The following is a 23,996-nucleotide window of genomic DNA, read 5'->3' on the forward strand; positions in this document are numbered from 1 at the left end:
TTACTAGATAAGCAGATAGTCTTTAGCAAAAATTTAAGGGATCAGTATTAAGTGTTACATTGAAGGTGACAGCAATGTGGTCAGACATGGGCATGATGTCAGCACTACATTATCAATTTTGGCCAATAAAGAACTGGTTACAAAGACTTTGTCTATGTTGGTCTGCATGCCAAATCTGTAGGAGTAGCAAGATTATTTCAGGGAGGACAATGTTTTTATACGATCATTGTCAATTAGGTTTCTGTCTTTTATATAGTTGTTCAAGTGTTTGGTAACAGGGGACATCTTGAAGTCTTAGAATGTGTAGTATCAGTGGAGGACAAGCTACAATTAAAATCACCTGCTAATAGTAACTCACCTTTAAACTTTGATGTTATGGTATCTAAATGTTTTTTTCACCGTTTTAGTCCCAATATCCAGTATCCAGTAGGTGTATCTTTTTATCTGGTTTTAATATGACTAAACTAAGCATACCATCATTTCTTGAATATGAGTCAACTGTTTCTGGAATTTTCGTTGATTTTCTGTATAAAATTAGGACATCTTCTCTTTTGGTTATAGTTTGAACTTATCAAAATCTAATAGTCCTTAAAAGTTAATTTGTTTAGATTTTCTGTTAATAAGTGAGATTCCTGAATGAATGCAAAATCTGCTTTATGTAACATTAAATATTTGTTGACCCTATTCCTTTCCATGGGGTTGTTCAGCACATTGACATTAACAGACATGATGTTTAATGATATCATTTGATGGAGACTGCTATTATAAGTAAAATTGAAAAGTGCTTTCCTTGATTCATTATGACAAATACAATTTCTAAAACTTTTATGGACAATTTAAAAACTCTAAATTTGAAAACAATAAAACTGTACATTTTAACAACCTTCTGCATGGATAAACTAAATCCAGGCTTGCTATATCTCTCATAGAAGCCATAAACTAACCCTCTCATGACATCTAGTGGAAATTCCTAGCTACTGCAGGTTAATATCAAGCAGAAAGGAAACTGCATGTACATTAAAACATACAAAAGGAGAAATTCAGTTTAATATACTATGCATGTATGAACTAAGAACATGAAGCTGTATGCAATATCTTGAAATTTTTTATCTAAACAGATTAAATAAATTGATTAATCCTAATAATTATTTGTTCCTATGAGTAAACACAGGACTAAAATAATGTCATTAAAGCAGAGAGAAAAGAAAAAAAATGCATTTAAAACTGTATAGTTGTAATTCTTATTTAAATATTAGTGTAGTTCACATTAAATAAATCACTATTTACAGTAAAACATATGTTTATAAGACTTTTTAGATAAAATAATTGCTAAATGAATGAAAACACAGTTCAAAATGATCATTCTTGAATCTGATTGACTGTTAGAGCTCAGTGAAGAGAAACAGGTTCAAAGGTCATGCCTACTTCTTGAAAGACATCACAGATTGTTCCTCATGAGTCTGAGAGCTAACTGAAGCCTTTAGAAGCTCGAGCTTGTCACAAAAGTCATCAAAATCCATCAAAAAAGTAAGTAGGTGGAAATTTTCTAGCAAAGTGAAGTTTTTAAGCAGAAAAACCCTCACAGATGTTAATACCAGCCGTGAGCAATGTAAAAAGGACATTTTTGAAGCAATAACTTATAAAATGGTGAAAATTTAAAATAAAAACTCCAAATTACCAACCATACACATCTATAAGATATATTAGTTAAATGGAGCACATTGCAGAAGTTAGTTAAGCAGTAAATGTATGTATAATAATAAAATGTTACCATTTCTTTTTAAATACTTAAAAGCAACACAGTAAGCATTTCTCTCTCCTGCAGTGATTAAATACTATGACACTATGACTAAAACAGAAAGTGAAGACATATACATGAAAAAAATAAGTATAGGGTATAAAGGAAATATATATAGATATATGAAATGACTAGTAAATGTATGTATAATAATAAAATGTTACCACTTTCTTTTTAAATACTTAAAAGCAACACAGTAAGCATTTCTCTCCCCTGCAGTGATTAAATACTATGACACTAGGACTAAATCAGAAAGTGAAGGCATATACATGAAAAAATAAGTATATGGTATAAAGGAAATATATATAGATATATGAAACGACTAGGCGATTTTATGCAATTTTATTAGTGCTATGCCATATATGTAAAGAGATAAAAGTATAAAATAATAGTTTGCAGTTGGAAGATATTTTGATTTACTTGAATTTTGAGTAATATATATTATTTATAAAGTTAGAAAAGTTAGAAAAGTTGTGGAAAAGATAATAGGAGAGAAAAATAAGTTGCATTACCTTCTGTGTATAATTCCACATTATTTAAAAGGGAAAAAACAAGAACTTGCATGAAATGTTAAGTTATGTATTATAATTTGTCTCTGTGTTTCTTTTTTTTTTCTTTAATAGTCCATTCATTTCTTTGAAGCTTGTCTTTTTAAGTTCATAGAAGAATCCATGGGTTCAGGTTGACTTAAAAGGTTTGTTTTTGGACAAAAGCGGATGCTTCTTTGAGAGAGTCAAAAGTTTTCTTTCCTTCTGGCATGGATAGTCTTATTCTTGCTGGGAATAGGATTCCTTCCTTTTTTAGTGATGTTATTAAAGAGACACATGATCTTCTTTTGGACATTACAAGGGGTGAAAAGTGGTTGTCAAACCTGATAGTTTGGTCATCATTTTTTAATGGAACAAAGGACCAGACAGTTTTTAAAACAAGGTCTTTGTCTTGAGTGGAGATACATTTTGCAATAATAGATTTTGGACAGTTGTTCTTACTGCCCTTTCGATCCCGAAGGATAGTGCTTCAGGTATGTTTAGGATTTTAGGAATCCAAGAAGTCAGGAAATTAATCATATTGTCCCCCTCCACTTGCTCTGAGATGCCATAGATTCTTAGGTTGTTCCTTCTTATTCTGTTCTCAATGTTGTCTATTTTTTCAATGAGTCTGGTGTTTTCTTCAAGAAGAAAGTCTATGTTTTTCTCTCTTTCTGTTAACCTGTAGTCTATATCTGTTACAGAATCTTCTAAAGCAGCAATCTGAGCAGTTTGTTGTTTAAGTACTTAATTTAATAAGGTTATTTGTTTTGGTGGTATCTTCCTTTATGTTGTCCACTTTTAAGTTTAATTTGTCAGTTTTACCCATCAAGTCTTGAACTGTAGTAAGGATTGCCTGTATTTCTTTCTTCACTGGAGTTTCTTGCTGAGAAAACTTGGAGCTGCTCATCTTCCTTTGTGAATGTAGTTTCAATGTCCATTCAGTGGAAAAGTTTGAGAGGAAAATATAAAAAGTTTAGCGTACAAATTACACTAACTTGTAACTTACGACTTCCAGAATTTGATTTTTTAGTAGTTTCAGGTCTTTCTTGGTGAAAGTGAATAAAAAATCTTGGCATCCAAGCCACATTCTCCCATGGTTAGCAAGTGTTCATGTCAAGTACTAAGAGTTCTTCTCTTTCTTTTTCTGTAGTGACTCTTTTTACTTATTTAATAATTTTTTGATAACCACAATATTTTCTTCATCACTGCCTACACTAAGCCAGTTTCTTAACTTAACAACATTGGTCTTCTGCAAGATTTAGTAATAGGTTTCTAATAAAACACAGTTTATTTCATTTCTTCCTGACAAAGTCAGACTCTAGTTCATCTTGATGTTTCTACATCTATCCCTTTTTTCTATTATGTGTGTATATTTTTAACAAAATGTCAGGCTGTTATTGCCCTCCTGATTCTTATTAAAACTGTATACAGGAATGTGTATTATTAGTAGTTTATTAGCATGCTGCTACTGTTGCCTTTCCCTATTTTTCTGGGAGTGCATTCAGGACTCTGTGTTCCAATTCATCACATTTGTACTTATGGTAAATCCAGGCAGCAGAGTATTTAATTCCACTCCTTCCCTTATACACCGTTTCACAGTGTTTTGAATTTTTGGAACTCTTGACATACTATGACATAATTTGGCAGAATGGGTACTAAGGTTTCAGGATACAGTACTTTATGCAACAGTATGTGACTTTCTGCTTGTGTTTTAACATACGCTTTCTTATCTCCATAAACTCAGATCACGGGTTTTATGCCTGAAGACATACGATTACTCAATAAGTATAATTATGCACTCCACATAAAGCAATCCTTTCAATTTCTTCCAATGTACCGATACTGTATATGTTGATAACCTAGTATTCACAAGCACTGTACATTTATCTAAACTAGGAGAGGCACAGAGGCAATATGCTGACTGTACTATTCTCACAGTTATTTCATTGCATCCCATTATTATAGTTCCATTGTTAGCAGGTTGCTTAGAAATCAGATTTTTCAATGGCGTAACATTTGCATTTTCATTGTTAATGGTTTGGTTAACAATCATATTTTTGTGAGGTACAAAAGTTTCATTTTCTACTAAAAGTCTGGAAGAAATTACATTTCTGTTAGGTACAGCATTACTAGTTTAATATTTAGCAATGTGCTTTCTTTCCCTGTTTCAAAGCATATAATTTCACTTACTGATATTTTCTGGCTGTTTGTAGGCATCTGCATATTTCTACTCATAGGCTTACTTTGCTTGTAAGGCCTACTTTGCAAGCAGTCTTTCCTGTAGCTCAGTCAGTTTATCAGTTACCTGACTCTTTTCCCAAAAGGCTAATCTTTTTCATGGAGCTTTGCAGAATTAACTTAAACAAATGTTTCTATCTTGATAAGATAGTTACAGTTTGTTCACACACAAAACAAGTCTCTTTTCAGTCTCTTGGTTGGGGAAAATTGTGCATGCAGGCTATGAATGAAAAAGGTCTTGCAGGTTGAGAAAAACTGTCAAATTCTGCACACCTAGAAATAAACTCTACTGCAGTAGGTAACACACATTAGATACACAAACCTTTAGATCAGTGCACCTTATTTGCAGAAATATATGAAAGTAAAATGAAAACACACAATTTTGTAGTAGGAAAAGTCACTAAAACACAACAAAGTATGCTGTTTGTTTCATCCACCCAATGCTCCAAATAGTGTAGGGTAAAGTCCAGGTGATCCTTCACTTAGATGTTCAGACATCTAAGTGAAATTCCACCATCTCTACCAATCTTATTTTTAGATGGCAACTTCCAAACCTACTCTTGGTCAAATATTCCCTCTCCACTCTGTTGTACCTGTTAGTTTTACAGTTGCCCCAAATTAGCAAACTCTGTGCTGTGCATGTTTTTTTCTTTTTGCTCAAACATAATATATAATGTATACTTGGCAGTTCAAATTAAATGACATTTTTATAGCAGTACAATATTTTCACAATAAAATAACACTTTCGTGGCCATTTAATATTCACTATACCACACAAATGTATATCTAGCCAGAGTACATAGGAAAAAAAGCACACAGACAGAGGCAGAAGATGCAGATTCCACACAGACAATTACAGGAAGTAAGTAGCGACAACTGAAGGTATAAGAAGTGGTCTTATCACTGATCTCCCATTCTGCCCAACTTTAAGGGATGGGAAAAAGAATTTATGGGAATGCAGGAAGGTGAGACAAAGGTAATTGCAGAAAGAAAGGGGGAAAAAGAACACAAGTAAGAATGAACATAGGAAAGAAGCAGACGAGTGCTTTGCAGCCACATACTCAACAGAAAGAAAATGATGGAGATTAAAGAATGAGATGCAGAGAATAAAAGGGGTGGAGTTAATGCTATTTTGAAGACCATACCCATCTTGACTAACAAAGATAGGTAAACAGCTTAGAAAACCATTGAGAATCACTGCCACCACATTTCAAAAACCTAACTTTGTACTTCAGATTTCAAGCCCAGTGCAAAGTATATCTCCGCATACAAGAGTGATACAAGTTGTTTCTCTTCTGGCCACATTACTCACCCTCCTGTCTCCTCTGTGCCTTCCAACATAGTAGGGGATTGGGGTTTAGTATAATGGTTAAGGAGTTTACCTCCCAGACACAAGGTATAGGGTTTGAGTCTCTCATCTGTAAAGGAAATTGGCTAGGCTTAAAATGGCCCACATTGGCAGCTAGCCTAGCATTTACCTATGAACTTCTGAACCTTCCACCACCCAGCTCAGTCCTTGAACTAGATACAACTTCCCTGTGAAAGTCTTCCCCTCCCTCAGCACATACACACACCTCTTCTGCTGGGATTGTTCTTTTACTAGAACGTAGTATAAATATTATATTTAGTCACCCCATCACTGTATTATAGTTATATCACTTCTGCATATACAAGGCTTATGTTAATGTGCTATATGCACTAATTTTGCTATTTATTTAAATGTGTTTACTGGGGTAGAACATTGATCCATATGGACCCATTTCAAGTTCTGCCCTCATGTGCAAACAAACACAAAAACAAAAAGATTAATATTTGATAAAAATAAGAATTTATGAAGCACAAAAGCACTATAATATATAATAAGATGCCTTATAAAAAGCTTACATTTATAATAATTGTTTTTTTCTCATTTCTTTCATATTTTTTCTTTATATTTTGAAAGCAACTGTAGCTGTATGTATATAATCATTGTTAATGTTTCTGTTATTATGTATCATTTATGTATTAGAATTCCTTTCTTTTGTTCCTTCATCTTTCAACTGTATTATCCTGGGCTGAGCTTGAAAATAGCCCCCAAAGTTCATAGCTTTACCCACTTAAACAAACAGACAAACAAACATACATATATACATATTACATACATATATAAACAATCCTATTAAATCAGACAAGGAAGCATATGAAATGCCCTCCAAGACACAGAAACTTAACAGCTAATGTTAGTAAGTGTAACAGTGTTATTACACTTTAACTTTTACATGCCCTGGATGTATATATGGAATTGAGGTACTGTGTGGCAGAACTGCAGATAGCACAAAGTCCAGTATGCCATCTCCTTCACATATTCACATCTTCACATGCTATGTTACCATTTTAAGGATTGGCAAATGTTAGCAAATGGTGAATCTTTTCTTACTGTCCACCATCCAGGACTCATCCAATAGCTCTGCTTGGGAAGCATACAAAGCAACTGTATTGTCCAGAAAAATATAGTCCAGCTTGTGCGTGCCATATGCACTGAAATGGTAAACTGGTACAACAAAGATGAGACCCACGCCATTTCTCACCTGTTGTCTACTTGTATATGTGCATGTTTTTATAGCATACCTGCTATGAGCTGAATGCAGATATTGTGTACTGATAGCATTGTATTTATTATTTTATTTTACTGAAATTTGTTTGTAATTTATAGTTTTTTTCACTATGAGAATGGAAGATAGCCTGGGGGCAATTCTGTCTTTATGTGAGACCTATACCACTTCAGTCCACTGAAGCCCAAAGATTTTTTATTATGGTGGTTTTTAAACCAAAGTAAGGTTAATAGCACAATAAGGCCTATGGAGATAAAGGCATCTGACCACCCAAAAGTAACATAATATGGATATCTGCATTTCCATACACTAACACTGTTATTTGCTGTATAGCTATTACTACCTCAGTCTTAACATTTCATGTGATGCACATGCCTTCAATATGACGCTTCAGCAAAACAATGAGGTCAAAGTGTTTATAATTTATAGTATTTTAGTACAGTTGGACTGACAGCAATTATGTGTACTAAATCATTTTTAGTTTTATAATCACACTTCTTAATGATCCACTACAGATATTATGCAACAACATCTCATGCCTTTTTTCTTCTCTACCCTGTATCCTGAACTTTGTTATGCTTGACTGTGAAAATTGCAGCAACCTTATTTCATTCTCAGTGACACTGTTCTTTGTTGTTGTTGGTGAGAAAAACATGATGTCAGTGGTAAGAGTCTAGTTGTAATCAGTTTTGTCAAAATAATACATCTTGTGAGAAGCAGTGTTTATTCCTTCCCTTACATAATTCTTTTTTTTTCTTTTTCAGTTTGTTTGTTTGGAAAGCCTTGTGACAGCTATTGTGGATATGTACCCTAAAATATTCCGAAGACCAATGCGTCGAGAGCTGCTTGTCCTTGCCATATCAGTAGTGTCATTTTTCATAGGCTTGGTCATGGTAACTGAGGTAATAGAGTTCATATGGCAGTAAATGATTTACTGAGTGATTCAGTGACAGAGACTGGTTGATTGGTTGATTGATTGATTAATTTGTCACATAGTCCTTCTGATTCTGCCCTCTCTCATTTTCAGGGGCAAGACATATATTAGAGTACAACAGATTATACTCAAATAATTAGTATCACAGAGAAAGTAAAAACTACATCTGGCAATCATTGCATATTACAGTAGAGAGTCAATTATCCAAATGTTAATTATCAGTAACGTCAATTATCAGAACCAGCCTTCCAAAGTTTTGGGGTAGGAAAAATCATAAAGTCTGAATATGTAAAAATTGTATGTATTTGCTTGAGCATGTTTTTTGAGCTTGTAGCCAGCTCATGTATGAAAAATATTTTTTATTGCCTACTGGAATCACTGAATGGTTGAAAAGTGTGTTTTTGCATGCAGAAAAAAACAAGATTTTAGAATGTTTTATCCGGTTCAATTATATGTTTGATTATCGGAACAATTTGATTATCCAAACAACCCTATGTCCCAATTAGTTTGGATAATCAACTGTCTACTGTATTAAGGCTATGTGCTGTTAATGAGCTTGTTCTTGTTGTCCAGGGTTTGATTCCCAGCATCTCCATTTGCCTACTGTGTGTCCCTGAGCAAGTCTCTGAAGCAGAGAGTGCTCTTAATGAAAACCACTACTCCAGTTAACAAATGTAAATTAATTGTTTGATTGTGTATCAAAAGTACTGCTGGGTAAAGCAGCCAAATCCAGTGGTTACCAAGCAGAAAAAGACAAAGGCGGCAAATATAAAACCAGAAATTTGCAACAGTAAAGCCTAGGAATAAATTATTCATATTGTCAACACAAAGTAAAGAGGTACCAAAAATGTAAAGGTAAGTAGTAACAGTAGTAATGCTGGGCCAGTTAATGTATCCCACAGGAGGCATCTTGTGCATGCATTCTTCTTCTAGCAATATGTGTAACCAGCACAGCTTCCAAGGCTAATCCCAAAGCATCTCTAGGTCTGGCTCATAAGGGAGAAAATACCACAAGCCATGCAAGCCAGAAATTGCAGTGCAAACACCTCAGGTTTAATCGAAATGTATATGTATGCCTCATGACTCATTTAGTAATAGGAAAAAACATCTCAGTCAGCTGGAAAAAGTTTGACCAAAACAGCTGCTGCAGGTTAATGTCAATCACTTCCAGAGACAGTTTGATTGCTGGAGTAACTTACACTATACCACAACAAATCCAGCAAAGCTCAGAGTTCTGATATAGGGTTTTAAAGTAATAATTGTGAATGGGAGGGCAGTTTGATGGGCACCAATATGAATGAACAAGCATAGGAATCTGTCTAGTTCCAACCCCACCACCACTAGTGCTGAGGAAAAAATAAAATAAAAACAGAAAAACTAGTGGTCTTAAAACTTTATTGATGAGCTCAGCCACAATAATTCCCAAAAACCATGAAAACCAGATAGTGTCCCAAAGCAACAAACCTTTATTTGTCACAGACAAGCCATCCTCAGTAAAAATGTCAGAAATATTTTACAATGTTAAACAATATCAGCTTTTATTCAAACAGTATAAACAGAGTCGTAAAAAGTGCATTTAAGAACAGCAAGTACCTGCCCCACACTACTACTACTGATTAGGTCAAACTAAATCCTAGTTAAGGAAAACACTACTTATCTATTTGCAGCCCACATTCCAAAATCAGGTATTAAGAAAAGCAATTAACAATGACCCTATATGGACACAGCTTTTTGTTAGAATTATGCAACAAGGCCATTCTAACCTAAAAGAAGAGCAAAGTAAGGACAGTTGCATTCTAACTTGTACCTGTGATTTCGATACAATTAAAGCCATTGTTAAGGAGAACTGGGCCATCCTCACTTATTTATTTATTTATTTAGTTAGTTAGTTATTTATGTTCACTGTTCATCATAAACAACTTCTTCATCATAAACAACTTCTGTCCTCAGCAGGCTTGATTGCTTGATAGATTGTTTTTTATTTGTTGACTTGGATAGTCTGACTAGGCTATAAGGCCCTTTACAGTGGTAGTCCAAGCAGAAGAGCTCCATCGCCAAACTGAATGTATACATAATATAAATAATAGAGCACTAAACTCAACCACTCACAAGCAGTCACCACAAAATCTAAGAAAAAACATTGTTGATGTACCACAGACGACTGCTGGAAAAAAAATGGACCAAAACACCTTAGTTCTTTAAATGCTTTTGTTTTGTTTATTATCCAAATGGAACTTCATCAGAAAATGCCTTTTATTACCCAAGCAGAAGTTCACCATTTTCTGATGATGTTCCATTTGGATAATAAAAGGAATGAAAGCGTTTAAAGAACTAAGGTGTTCTGGTCTGTTTTGTTTTCTCCAGCAGTCATCTGTGGCACATCAACAATGTTTTTTCATAGATAATATAAAGAATACACCAGACCTGACTATAATGGTAAATACAAAGATAAACAAGAATATACGTAAAATAAATAGTAATTGTTTATACAAGAAATCAGTAGTATTTGGATATCTATATCTATCTACTATATATATATATATATATATATATATATATATATATATATATATATATATATATATATATATATACACATAAGAGAAGGGTAAAGAAGTAAAGAATAAATAATAAATAAAATGGTTAAAATTCAAAATTAGACTTGCATTTAACTCTCCTTTCCAGACAAACTCTGTAGTCAACAATTGCATAACCAATGAAATATATCTGTAAATGGCTGTTTCTTTCCACGGTTAAGACATAAGACAAATCACAGTTACAACAGTAAAAGTATGTTCAACCTTTCTCAGGACTGGTGGTATAGTCCTTGGATATCTAATCACAGTGCCAAACTATCCATTGTGTGGGATAACCTAGCTATATGTTTTCATCCAGTTAGCTTTATGATGTTATTGATAGTATTTATATTCTGTTTATCACTGTATTGCAATATCTTGGTATTGCGAAAGTAGCTAACATTAAATATTATTATTATTTTCAGGTCTATGCCACGCTTTACTAAACTGGCAAAAAATTGCCATTTTTTTATTTAAATCAAAAATTGCTGTTGCGCTGTATAACCAACTTGCACCTTGCATACAAAAATCAATGACTATTTGCATTTCAAAACACATCTGCGTCTTAAATCACTTGGGAAAGCCCACCTTGCTCCATTTAGGACTCAGCAGGATGCATGAATGACAGGATGGTTGGTTCCACGCTATTGTTGATGGTAAAGCTTATTTACAAAGCAGAGTTAAACTTGAGTCTGTTTTTGAAGTTTAACCATTTTACTAGTTTCAGGAAAAGGGATCAGTCACAAACATAGCTGTCATATTGTAAATGGCACCTATTTTGTAAGTCAGGTAGATTTATAAGCAAATATTATTGAAAAGAGCCCTGCTGGGGAATGAGGCATCAGTAGCAATTTTTGTAGTGGGAGGTGATGTAATTCTTGAGTTTGTGAAAATGTCCTATTCAGTAACCTTCACGGACTTTTTTTCTATATCATCCTGGGTAAGAATGTACCTCAGGTACTTTATCATAATGACTACAGAGAAACTAGCAATAATAGTAGCAATTTATCAGTCCAGATCTGTCATGACAGTGGTTTTATTTTTTGGCATGTAGTAGTGATGCACTTAGCTGTGTTGAATGTTAATATCCACTTTGTTTGTTAGCCACTATTGCAGTCTGCTGAAATATGCTGACAGATTAATGTAATAGCAGTGTATGGAGCTGTGATATTGTTACTGATCAGGATTTATGACTATGATACACATTGCAGAAGGAACTTGTACTTTGTATAATGAAAAGAAAATATGCATTTCAGAAGACAGATGTGCATTGTATCATGAAGGCAAACCTACCACTTCAACTGTCACGTGGATCTGATCGGCAAAGAGGTATGCAACCTGTACCCGTGTTGATAATCAGTGTAAGTTATAGGCAAAAAAGCAGGAGAATGTTAGGGCCAGATGCATGTCAAAAAATGTCGGTGCACACTGTAGATAGCTATATCTATATATATAAAACCCTTGCAGACCAGGTAATGGCTGGTGGAGTTGCATAGCCAGGACAAGGGAAAATTGTAATATGGTACAATTTGTCACATCAGAAAAAGTGATGCACATTGATGGACTATAGCAGAGCTAGACTAGACAGCCGTCACCTACATAGTCTTACACATATGTACTTGAACTGGTACAATATCAACATTTAAATTACATTAAAATATATAAACATGAAACATTCATTTATACAAAGCTACAGTATACCTTGCACAAATGAGTAACTGCATTGCACCCTGTGTGCTATGCCACTGCAGAAGAAGAGGTGGCTTATAGGTGTTTATTAACTAAAACAGAGATACCAAAGACACACCAGCACAGGGGATAGGGGTGATGGTTTATTTACTAAAGCAAAGATGACAGGGATGTGTCAAAACAGGGTGGGTAGGATGAGCAGTTCATTCACTAAATCAAATATTGGTGTTGTATCTTCAAGCTTCATAAATATATCCAACTGCAATAGGAGAATGTGATCATTCTATAACTATGTCAAGAATCTAAATGGCAATGCTTAGATTGAGCTACAACAGAATGGCATTAAATATACTGAGCCTAAGGATATTGCCAATATCCTGGCAGATCAATTCAGTGCCAACTTCACCCCCCTCTCACCCCTAAAGGGCCCATCTCAATACCAAAAGATTGCCAAATTCCGGTAATCACGGCCACCCAGGTAAAAAACACACTCTCCAAAGCTAAGAATACAGCACCCATGGGACCAGACGACATCCCGGGCTGTGTACTACATAGACTACAAAATGAACTGGCACTTCACCTAAGTGTCATGTTTAATCATAGCCTCACCTCAGGTGTCATGCCCAATGAGTGGCGCACAGTTACAGTTATCCCACTCTACAAGGGGGGATCCACCTTGGATCCCATGAACTATCGTCCCATCAGTCTAATGAGCCTGATCTGCAAAGCCATGGAACGCATTATCATGGAACTTATAAACAAAGACATTGGCAACCTTCAAACACTGGACCCCACCCAGTTTGGTTTCATAAAGGGTCTATCTTGTCTCCTCAACCTGATTGACTTCTTCGAATAAGCCTCCAGAGCCATGGACGAGGGTAAGGCAGTCCACACAGCCTATCTGGACCTTGCCAAGGCCTTCAACATCGTGCCCCACTCTGGAATCATAGATAAACTTACTAAGCTGGGCATTAATCCCTACATCACTCAATGGGTTGCCAACTGGCTTACTGACAGAACCCACACTGTAAAAGTAGCTGACTCAAAATCCAGCTCCAGACAAGTGACAAGTGGAGTACCTCAGGGTTCAGTCCTGGGACTGCTCTTGTTTGGCATCTACTTCTCTGAAGTACAGGCCAGCACTAAGGGACTCTGGCTAACAAAGTTCACAGATGACTGCAAACTGGGAGCCATTACTGAATCCCCAAATGATGTGGATATTCTACAAAAGGACCTTACGGAAACAGATGCTTGGTGCCAGAGCCATGGACTCAAGCTCAATGCCAAGAAATGTATAGTTATCCCCTTTGGGAAAAAACATGTACCCATGAATTACCACATAAGTGGCAGTACACTAAACACCGAAAGTGTGATAAAGGACTTAGGGACACAGGGGGACAGTGGTCTCACCTTCGATAACCACATAGCCACAACAGTCAGGAAATCCTTCTATGTGGCACACCTCATCACTAAGGGCTTTTTATCCAGAAAAAAGGAGGCCATTGTCCCACTGTACTCATCCCTCATTAGACCCATTACAGAGTGCAATCCCCTGTTTGATATATACCTCACCAGACATCTGCAACAACTGGAAAGGCCACAGAAATACCTCACTAGAAGAATCACAGTACTAAAGCCGATGCCCTATGCTGACCATCTAAAAAAACTCCAGCTATACTCTGTCGGATATCGACTACTGAGAGGCAATCTCTGTTTAACATACAAGACCCAGTGCTGTTGGACATGCTACACTTAAAGAAATCCCAATCCCTCAGAGCCACACACTCCAGAGATCTAAACCTGGTCATCACAATGAACAAAACATGCTGGAGGGATAAGTTCCTGACCCAGAGACTCCCCATACTCTGGAATAGACTGCCCATACATGTCAAGCTGCGTGCCTCTTTGGCCTTCTTCAAAAGGAACCTTGACGATTGGATGGGAGATATGAAATTCTCCCTGGGCATCACATCAGTCACCCTGCTAGACATGGGACCAGGGAAGTAAATATTCTGTGGAGAAATAGTCAGGGAATTGTTATGGCTAGGCTTGTATAGGCCCTAGGGCCGATAGCCTAGTACCAACCTATGAACCTATGAACCATTAACTTACAGATGCAATAGTGAGCATGGAATATGTATCCATTAACTTACAGATGCAATAATGAGAAAGGAATATGCATCCATTAACTTACAGATACATAGTGAGAAAGGAATATGCATCCATTAACTTACAAATGTACGACTAAAATAATAATATGCCACCATTAACTTAAAATGCAGAAGGACAACAGGAATGTGCAGCCATTAACTTACAGATGCATGGCTAGAACATGAATGTGTGGTCATTTACTTAAAGATAGACTATTGCAGCAGAAATCTACAGCTATTAACTTAAACATATATAACTGCAAGAGGAATATATGACCATTAACATACTGATGCACAACTGTGACAGTAATATGTTGCCATTCACTTAAAGATACATAACTACATCAGGAATAAGTGGCCATTAACTTAAAGCTGTACAACTTTAACTGGAATATGCAGTTATTAATTTAAGGATATTTGACTGCAGCAATAATATGCAGCCAATAGCTTAAAGATGTACAACTGCAACAGAAATATGTTGCCATTGACTTATAAATGCATGATTGTAACAGGCATTCATGGCCATTAACTTGTCTTATGTACAGTGATATGAATCAACAACATAAGGAAGCAAAACACAAAAGTGAAACAAGCTTTATCTCATCTTAATTGTGACCCTAAAACACACATACCCACATGCATTGTCAGCTTCTCCTGCTTCACATTACTACATTAGACCACACTAGACAAAACACCAAATAGTTAAGGTGGGGGAGGTCATAGATCACCAAATTATATTAGAGTCTGACTGTGGGCGGAGGTATATGTATTATTTGAGCAGCAGTGCATTTACAGGATTGACTATGAATATTGGGTAGTATAGCTAGTCATAAAGCAAAGAAGAGGTCTGTACTATTGTAATCATACAAAATATTGACTTAGTGCTTTATATACAGCTAAGCTCAAACCTCTAGGAAACAGATTATACAGCATTGACATGCACTAGCTTGGCTGTGTCATATTTTTGAAGAAACACTACTGGAATAGCCAAAGACAAAGGTAGACCAAAAATTAGTGTAAACTTACATTTATTACTCCCCTTCATCAGAGACTTCTTCAGAAAAAAACAGATACATTAACTCACTAACAGTACAAGTTTAAATAATCAGAATGAACCAATACAAAATGCACCTCAATTATGACATAATTAAAATCAATTAACAAGGTAAAATACAGAAAAAATAACCAATATCACAAAATTATTTTTTTAACATACACCCTATGATGTTTTAAAAAAACATTTAATATTCACAGCCTCATTTAATCCAGGTTCTTGATCAGAATTTAATGTTATTTGACAAAAAGCTTCTCTTTGTTCTAATAGTTTTAAAATCACCACCTCTCATATATAGTTCCTTTTGTTTCAGTACTGAAAACAGAAATGTATTGTACTGAGGGCATCTAAGTGTATGCTTATAAAAAGCATTTTTTAACATTTTTCTTTTTTATATACTAATAATGCTCCCTAATTCTAGTATGTAATGCAGGAGTAGTTATCCCAGTGTAAAAGGCACCACAGAGGGAACACATCCCGATGTAAACCAACCCTTTATTTTTATAATTGAAATGACCAAGGACTTTGATAGTGTAAGACGAGTGTGCTAAACTTATATATGGTCCTTCTCGTATAGACCTACAGGTTTTACACCAACCACATTTAAACATACCTAGGGCTCTATTACACTTAGTTAACCTGTTACCAGTTGATACTTATTTTTTTCAAATAAAAATTTTAAATTACAATATTTCTTAAGCAGGGGAGGGTGGCCGCGGTGGTGCAGCGGTTAGCACTGCCACCTCACCGCAAGAGGTTCTTTGGTTCGATCCTCGGCTGGGGTGCCTTCTGTGTAAAGTCTGTATGTCCTCCCTGTGGTCATGTGGGTTTCCACTGGGTGCTCCAGTTTCCTCCCACATCCCAAAGACATATTGTGGGTGGATTCGACACTCTAAATTGGCCCTAGGCGTGAGTGCATGTGTGTGTGCACCTTCTGTGGAAGGTTGGGCGCTGGGTTGGCAACTAGACACTGTAAAACTCCACTGCCAGTCATGGTTGGACAGATGATCCCCTGTGGTGCCCCCTAACTGGGAAAAAGCTGAAAGAAGAAGAAGAATATTTCTTAAACCTGAAAAAAAGGTCTATTTCCTATGACCTTAAAAAAGTCTTGGTTTTCTTCCAAAATTTTCCAGTTTTCCTTAATAATGTTTTGAATGAGCACTGAATCAACTGTCATGTCCAAATTGCATTATGTATATCCTTTATTGGTTTTATTAATAATATTATTAACAAATGGAACAGCAAGACTAGGGGGATAATGGGACATCCTTTTGCTAATAACAAACTCAACTGTGTTTCTTAACTGAACCTCTTGATAGCCCCTTTCAAGAAATAAATGAATAATACATTCGACTTCATCTAAAAATGGGAATTTTCACTAGTCATATGGCTTGCTTTTATGAGCTGCCCCTTTAGAATATTTTTCTTCATAAAAGAAGGATGTAAACTCTGATAACGTAAGTAACTATTTGTAAATGTGTCCTTACGATGTATTTGACTGGCAAACCTATTCAAGCATAAATCCCATTCTAAATTAACATCTAAAAAAATTGACTTTCAACCCCACATCTCCAAGAGTGAATTTCAAAAACTCAGAGCCCTGGTTTAAGGCTCCTACAAACTCATGGACTCTATCTAAATTACCTTCTGTTACAAAGATTAAGTCGTCCATGAATCTTTTGTAAAAAATAACCTGGAGCTGGTTGAAAAAACTATGCAAAATCTGGTACTCCCATCAACCCATTACCATATTGTCAAAAGAAGGGGCAGTGGGGGACCCCATTGCTACCCCTTAATCTGTCTAAAAATCTTTTTATTAAACATAAAATAATTATTGTTTAATAAAATTCCAGCAATTCACAGTAGAAATTAACTTGATCATTAAAAAAACTCAGAAAATATGTTTAAAAACTGTCCAACATGTTCCACACCAGTATCATGTGGAATACAAGTAAATAAATATATCACATCTACTGTGAATAAAATGTATTTACTTTGGTCAAATACAACACTTGCTGAAAAGTTTCTGAAACAATTCAAAAAATCCCATGAGTCTTTAAGGTAAGAGTCCAGTTTAAATATTAAAGGTTTGAAAAAGTAGTCAACCATCAATGAAACACCTTCAGTTATATAGATAGGGGCAGATACAATGAGTCTAAGGGGGTGTTCAATTTTTGTGAATCTTTGGAATTCCAAACAAAATCCCCAGTCTGGGTTTTTTGATGTTACAAATATCATACATAGTTTTATCCAAATTACCATTCAAAAAATTCTCAAATAAGAATGAATAAATCATCCTGTAACTGCTGTTAACAATATTTAAATTCACGTGTTCATACTCTTCCACATTGTTTAGCATGTTTTCAACATTGTTAACATAACGTTCAGTGTCCATTATTACTAGGGTTCCCCCTTTATCACTTTTCATAATTCTTATTTTTTCATTATTCATTAGTTCAGTTAAATCCTTTTTATCATTCTTTGTAAGGTTATAATACTTACTTCTGTTTGCTAAATTATCATGATTCAACATTTCCCTTATCTGTCTTTCACAAACAGTTTCAAATACTTTTATAGGATTAGAAGATGAAGGCTTAACAAAACAATTGCTTTTCATGCTAACATCTCTTAAAATGAAATTTAAATTCAAAGCCCTAACACATTTCTTCAAGTCTAACAAAGTGTTACTTAACATTGGCTTTTTTAGCTGGTGTAAAATTCAAACCAAGTTTTAAAAGTTTGCAATGATTTTCATTCAGAACAAAACTAGATAAATTAATTACATTGTCAGCAACATTGTAATATTCACTTAACCGCCCATGGAAGAGTCTGAAGCCATTCTCTCCTTTTTATTTGCCATTCTGGTTCTGGGACCTTTCCCTTCCATTTCTGAGTTTAAAAAAACTTCCGTCCAAGCTCTTAAATCAGTGGTGTTACTAGTAGAGGCTGTCGCTGAAGTCTTGGGATAGGAAGAGGCAGCTGATGCTTCATGGCAAATCAGATCCACTACAAAGGTGGAACTTTTATCACTTCTTGAATTCAAATTGTGATAATTGGCCATTGAAGGTCCCTACCCTGTTCTCTTAAAGCAGAACTGACCCATTTTAGAGTTTTTACTTCTGGAACCACCACTGTATTTGTTATTGGTATTAATTGCTGATTTAACATTTTTAGAAACATTTTCAAACACAGGGTAAGCTGAATCGTTTTCATAAGTTGTTATATTCCTTAACAGCTTATACCTTTTACGTTTAAAAACAGTCTCTTCATTGCTCACCTATTTTATTATGAAAGTCATTTTGGATGCATTGATCAAGTTGAGTAATATTTTCTTTAGTTCTGCTAGCAAACCACTGTTATTGTCAATGATCAATTTTAGAAGTCTCATAACTATTTTTATTCAATACAGCATTGAAAATATTTATTTTTCAATTCTAAACTCTTGTAGTTCTGCAGTACTTACTGGTTTGTTAGAGACCACAAAGGATCAGAAACATTAAGTACACACAAAAGCAATGTCTGTGTAAATTGTTGGTCTGAAGTTCTTTCATTCGATTACATTTTGCAGTCACAGTATGAACCATCTGAACTAGAATATCTAAGATGTTCTATATTCTGCTCAGGCAATAGGCATTGCAGAGTCTTTTGAGTATCAGTCATGGTCTTTAAAACCAAGACCATTAATCCTTGGTCCCCATTACTTGTTTGAAGCCATATGAACCAAAAATAGAACCAGAAAACCACAAAAGTTCATAATTTCAGAAAACCAAAACTGAAGAAACACTACTGGAATAAGCAAAGACAAAGGTAGACCAAAAATTAGTGTAAACTTGTGTTTATTACTCACTTTCATCAGAGACTTCTTCAGAAAAAACAGATACATTAACTCACTAACAATACAAGTTTAAATACTCAGAATGAACCAATAAAAATGCACTTCAATTTTGATATCATTAAAATCGATTAATAAGGTAAAAATACAGAAAAAAATAACCAATATCATATTTTTTTAACATACATCCTATGGTGTTTTAAAAAAACATTTAAATTTAAATTAAATGTTTTTTTTTAAAACACCGTCGGGTGTATGTTAAAAATAATTTAGTGATATTGGTTATTTTTTTTGCATTTTTACCTTGTTAATTGATTTTAATGATGTCATAATTAAAGTCTATTCTGATTATTTAAACTTGTATTGTTAAAGAGTTAATGTATCTGTTTTTTTTGAAGACATCTCTGACAAAAGCAAGTAATAAATGCAAGTTTAAGCTAATTTTTGGTCTACCTTTGTCTTTGGCTATTCCAGCAGTGTTTCTTCAGTTTTAGAATTGTGCACTTTTGTGGTTTTCTGGTTCTATTTTTGGTTCATATGGCTTCAAACAAAGGAGACCCACTCCAGTAATGGAGACTAAGGATTAATGGTATTGGTTTTAAAGACCATGGCTGATATTCAAAAGACTGTGCAATGCCTATTTCCTGACAGGAATACAGAACATCTTAGATATTCTAGTTCAGATGAGGACAGCGATACTGTAGTGAACTTTAATGTTCATACGGTGACTGCACAATGTAATTGAATGGAAGAAACAGACATTGCTTCTGTGTTTAGTAATGAACCAGTATGTACTGCAGAACTAAGAGTTTAGACTTGGAAAATAAATATTTTCAATGTTGTATTGAATTAAAAATAGTTCCTTTTAGTACTGCTGGTATTCATTTCCTAAAATTGCTCATTGACAATAACATTGGTTTGCTAGCAGAACTAAAGAAAATATGTTGATCAATGCATCCAAAAGGACTTTCATAATTAAATAGGTGAGCGAAGAGAATATCGAAGTATTTTAGAATAAGTTGGAAAGCATGAAGAGACTGTTATTAATCATAAAATGTATAAGCTGTTAAGGGATGCAACAGCTTATGAAAACAATTCAGTTTACCCTGTGTTTGAAAATGTTGCTAAAAATGTTAAATCAGCAATTAATACCAATTAACAAATACAATGGTGGTTCCAGAAGTATTATCACAATTTGAATTAAGTTCCACCACTGTAGTGGATCTGGTTTGCCATGAAGCATCAGCTGCCTCTACTAGTACACCCATTTGATTAAGAGCTAGGTTGGAAGTTTTTTAAACTTAAAAAGGACAGAATGGTCCATGAACATTACAATGTTGCTGACAATGTAATTAATTTATCTAGTTTTGTTCTGAATGAAAATCATTGCAAAATTTTAAAACTTGGTTTGAATTTTATACCAGCTAAAAAAGCCAATGTAAGTAACACTTTGTTAGACTTGAAGAAATATGTTAGAGATGTTAACATGAATAGCAGTTGTTTTGTTAAGCTTTTGTCTTTTAATCCTATGCTTTCCCATACGTTAAAAGTATTTGAAACTGTTTGTGAAAGACAGATAAGGGAAGTGTTGAATCATGATAATTTAACAAACAGAAGTAAGTATTATAACCTTACTAAGAATGATAAAAAGGCTTTAACTGAACTAATGAATAATGAAAAAATAAGAATTATGAAAAGTGATAAAGGGGGATCCCTTGTAATAATGGACACTGAATATTATGTTAACAATATTGAAAACATGCTAAACAATGTGCAAGAGTATGAGCAAGTGAATTTAAATATTGTTAACTGCAGTTACAGGATGATTTATTCATTCTTATTTGAGAATTTTTTGTATGGTAATTTGGATAAAACTATGTATGATTTTTGTAACATCGAAAAACCCAGACTGGAGGGTTTCTTTGAAATTCCAAAGATTCACAAAAATCAAACAAACCCCCTTTTATTCCCATCGTATCTGCCCCAACTATATAACTGAAGGTGTTTTATTGATGGTTGACTACTTTTACAAGCCTTTAATATTTAAACTGGACTCTTACCTTAAAGACTCATGGGATTTTGTGAATTGTTTTAGAGACTTTTAAGTAAGTGTTGTGTTTGACACAAGTAAATACATTTTATTCACAGTAGATGTGGTATCTTTATTTACTAGTATTCCACACGATACTGGTGTGGAACATGTTAGACAGTTTTTAAACAGATTTTCTGAGTTTTCTGATGATCAAGCTAATTTCTACTGTGAATTGCTGGAAATTTTATTAAACAATAATTTTTTATGTTTAATAAAAAGATTTTAGACAGATTAAGAAGGTAGCAATGGAGTCCCCCGCTGCCCCCTGTTTTGAAAATATGGTTATGGGTTGGTGAGACACCAGATTTTGTATAGTTTTTTCAACCAGTTCCAGGTTATTTTATACAAAAAATTCATGGATGACTTAATCTTTGTAATAGAAGGTAATTTAGATAGAGTCCATGAGTTTGTAGTAGCCTTAAACCAGGATTCTGAGTTTTTGAAATTCACTCTTGGAGATGTGGGGTTGAAAGTCAATTTTTTTAGATGTTAACTTAGAATGGGATTTCTGCTTGAATAGGTTTGTCAGTTGAATACATCATAAGGACACATTTACAAATAGTTACATTATCAGAGTTTACATCCTTCTTTTATGAAGAAAAATGTTCCATAGGGGCAGTTCATAAGAACAAGCCATATGACTAGTGAAAATTCACATTTTTTTAGATGTAGTAAAATTTATTATTTGTTTATTTCAACACAGCTGAGTTTGTTATTAGCAAAAGGATGTCCCTGTTCCATTTGTTAATGATATTAGTAATAAAACCAATAAAGGATATACATACTGCAATTTGGACATGGCAGTTGATTCAGTCCTCATTCAAAACAATATTAAGTAAAACTGGAAAATTTTGGAAGGAAACCAAGACTTTTTTTGTGTTTAAGAGATATTGTAATTTAAAAAATGTATTTGAAAAAAAAAAATAAAGCATCAACTGGTAGCAGGTTAACTAACTGTAATAGAGCCCTAGGTATGTTTAAATTTGGTTGCTGTAATACCTGTAGTTATATATTAGAAGGATCATATATAAGTTTAGCACACTTGCCTTACACTATGAAAGTCCCTGGTCATTTCAATTGTAAAAGTAAAGAGTTGATTTACATTAGGTTGTGTCCCCACTGTGGTGCCTTTTACATTGAAATGACCACTCATACATTACATACTAGAATTAGGGAGCATTATTAGTATATAAAAAAGAAAGATGTTAAAAATGCTTTTTATAAGCATACACTTAGATGCTCTCAGTACAACAAATTTCTGTTTTCAGTATTGGGACAAAAGAACTGGATGTGAGGGGTGGTGATTTTAAAACTCTATTAGAACAAAGAGAAGCTTTGTGGAAAATGACATTAAATTCTGACGAAGAACCTGGATTAAATGATGCTGTGAATATTAAAAGTTTTTTTTAAAACACTGTAGGGTGTATGTTAAAAAATAATGTTGTGATATTGGTTATTTTTTCTGTATTTTTACCTTGTTAATTGATTTTAATGATGTCATAATTGAAGTGCATTTTTATTGATTCATTCTGATTATTTAAACTTATATTGTTAGTGAGTTAATGTATCTGTTTTTTTCTGAAGAAGTCTCTGATAAAAGCGAGTAATAAATGCAACTTTATGCTCATTTTTGGTCTACATTTGTCTTTGGTTATTCCAGTAGTTTTTCTTCAGTTTTAGTTTTCTGGAATTGTGAACTTTTGTGGTTTTCTGTTTCATATTTTTCATGAACCAAATGGCAGCTAATATAAAAATCTATTACTTAGTATCATGGCTTCTAAATTTTGTTGTGTTTTATAAAAATATGCTAATTACAATGTTATCAATAGCAAGCCTTACATTATGCTTATACTTCACTTGTTTACTGTATTTCACAAAATGTGGTATTTATTATTGGTCAGATTTTTGTCTTTCTACAGTTCACTTTGCTTAATACTTACTATTGCATATCACATCTCTTTTAATATTTTCCCAGCATTAACAAAATAGAATTTATATAATCTTAAGTAGAACAATCATCTTAACAAGACAAAGTCTATCTTCAAATGAAAAAAAAGTGAATCCATCTCATTATTGAAGTAATTTCTTCAGCAATTGTATTATAGTTATCTCTTATAACCATATCTAAATGATCATGTAAAAATATGTCTAAATATTTAATATTCTTTATCACTGAACCGAAATCATCGTTATTTCAAATATTACCATTTAATATTATTAATTGTTATATATTCTGCTTTTTATTATTACATTTTATTTTAGAAATGGTTTCAGAGATTAATTAATTTAAATAATTCTTCTACAAATTTTTTAGTATCTGCACATAATAAAATTTAAAATGTGAAAGTTTTATAAAAATTAAAACCTTCCTTTATATTTCTTGTATAACTTGCAAAGTTCAGTTGTTTGGGCAAATAATAAAGGAAAAAGAAGCCATTCTTCCTTAGTTTCTTTATTTAATTTGAAACAGTGTGAAACATATGGACCTATTTTAATATATGCACTGGAGTTT

General features: G+C 34.0%; 1 protein-coding gene across 1 annotated transcript in view; it reads left to right on the forward strand.

Annotated features, from left to right (window-relative positions):
- Window positions 1–23,996, forward strand: part of LOC122815716 (sodium- and chloride-dependent GABA transporter 2-like) — a 925,986-nt gene that overhangs the window by 818,674 nt on the left and 83,316 nt on the right. Inside the window, exon 11 of the mRNA XM_044088464.1 lies at window positions 7,922–8,059. Within this exon, the coding sequence (XP_043944399.1) occupies window positions 7,922–8,059 (138 nt within the window). The remainder of the gene's footprint in view (window positions 1–7,921; window positions 8,060–23,996) is intronic.

Source organism: Protopterus annectens, chromosome 11.part0 (genome assembly GCF_019279795.1).
Source record: "Protopterus annectens isolate FY-2018-M chromosome 11.part0, PAN1.0, whole genome shotgun sequence".
Taxonomy (NCBI): domain Eukaryota; kingdom Metazoa; phylum Chordata; order Ceratodontiformes; family Protopteridae; genus Protopterus; species Protopterus annectens.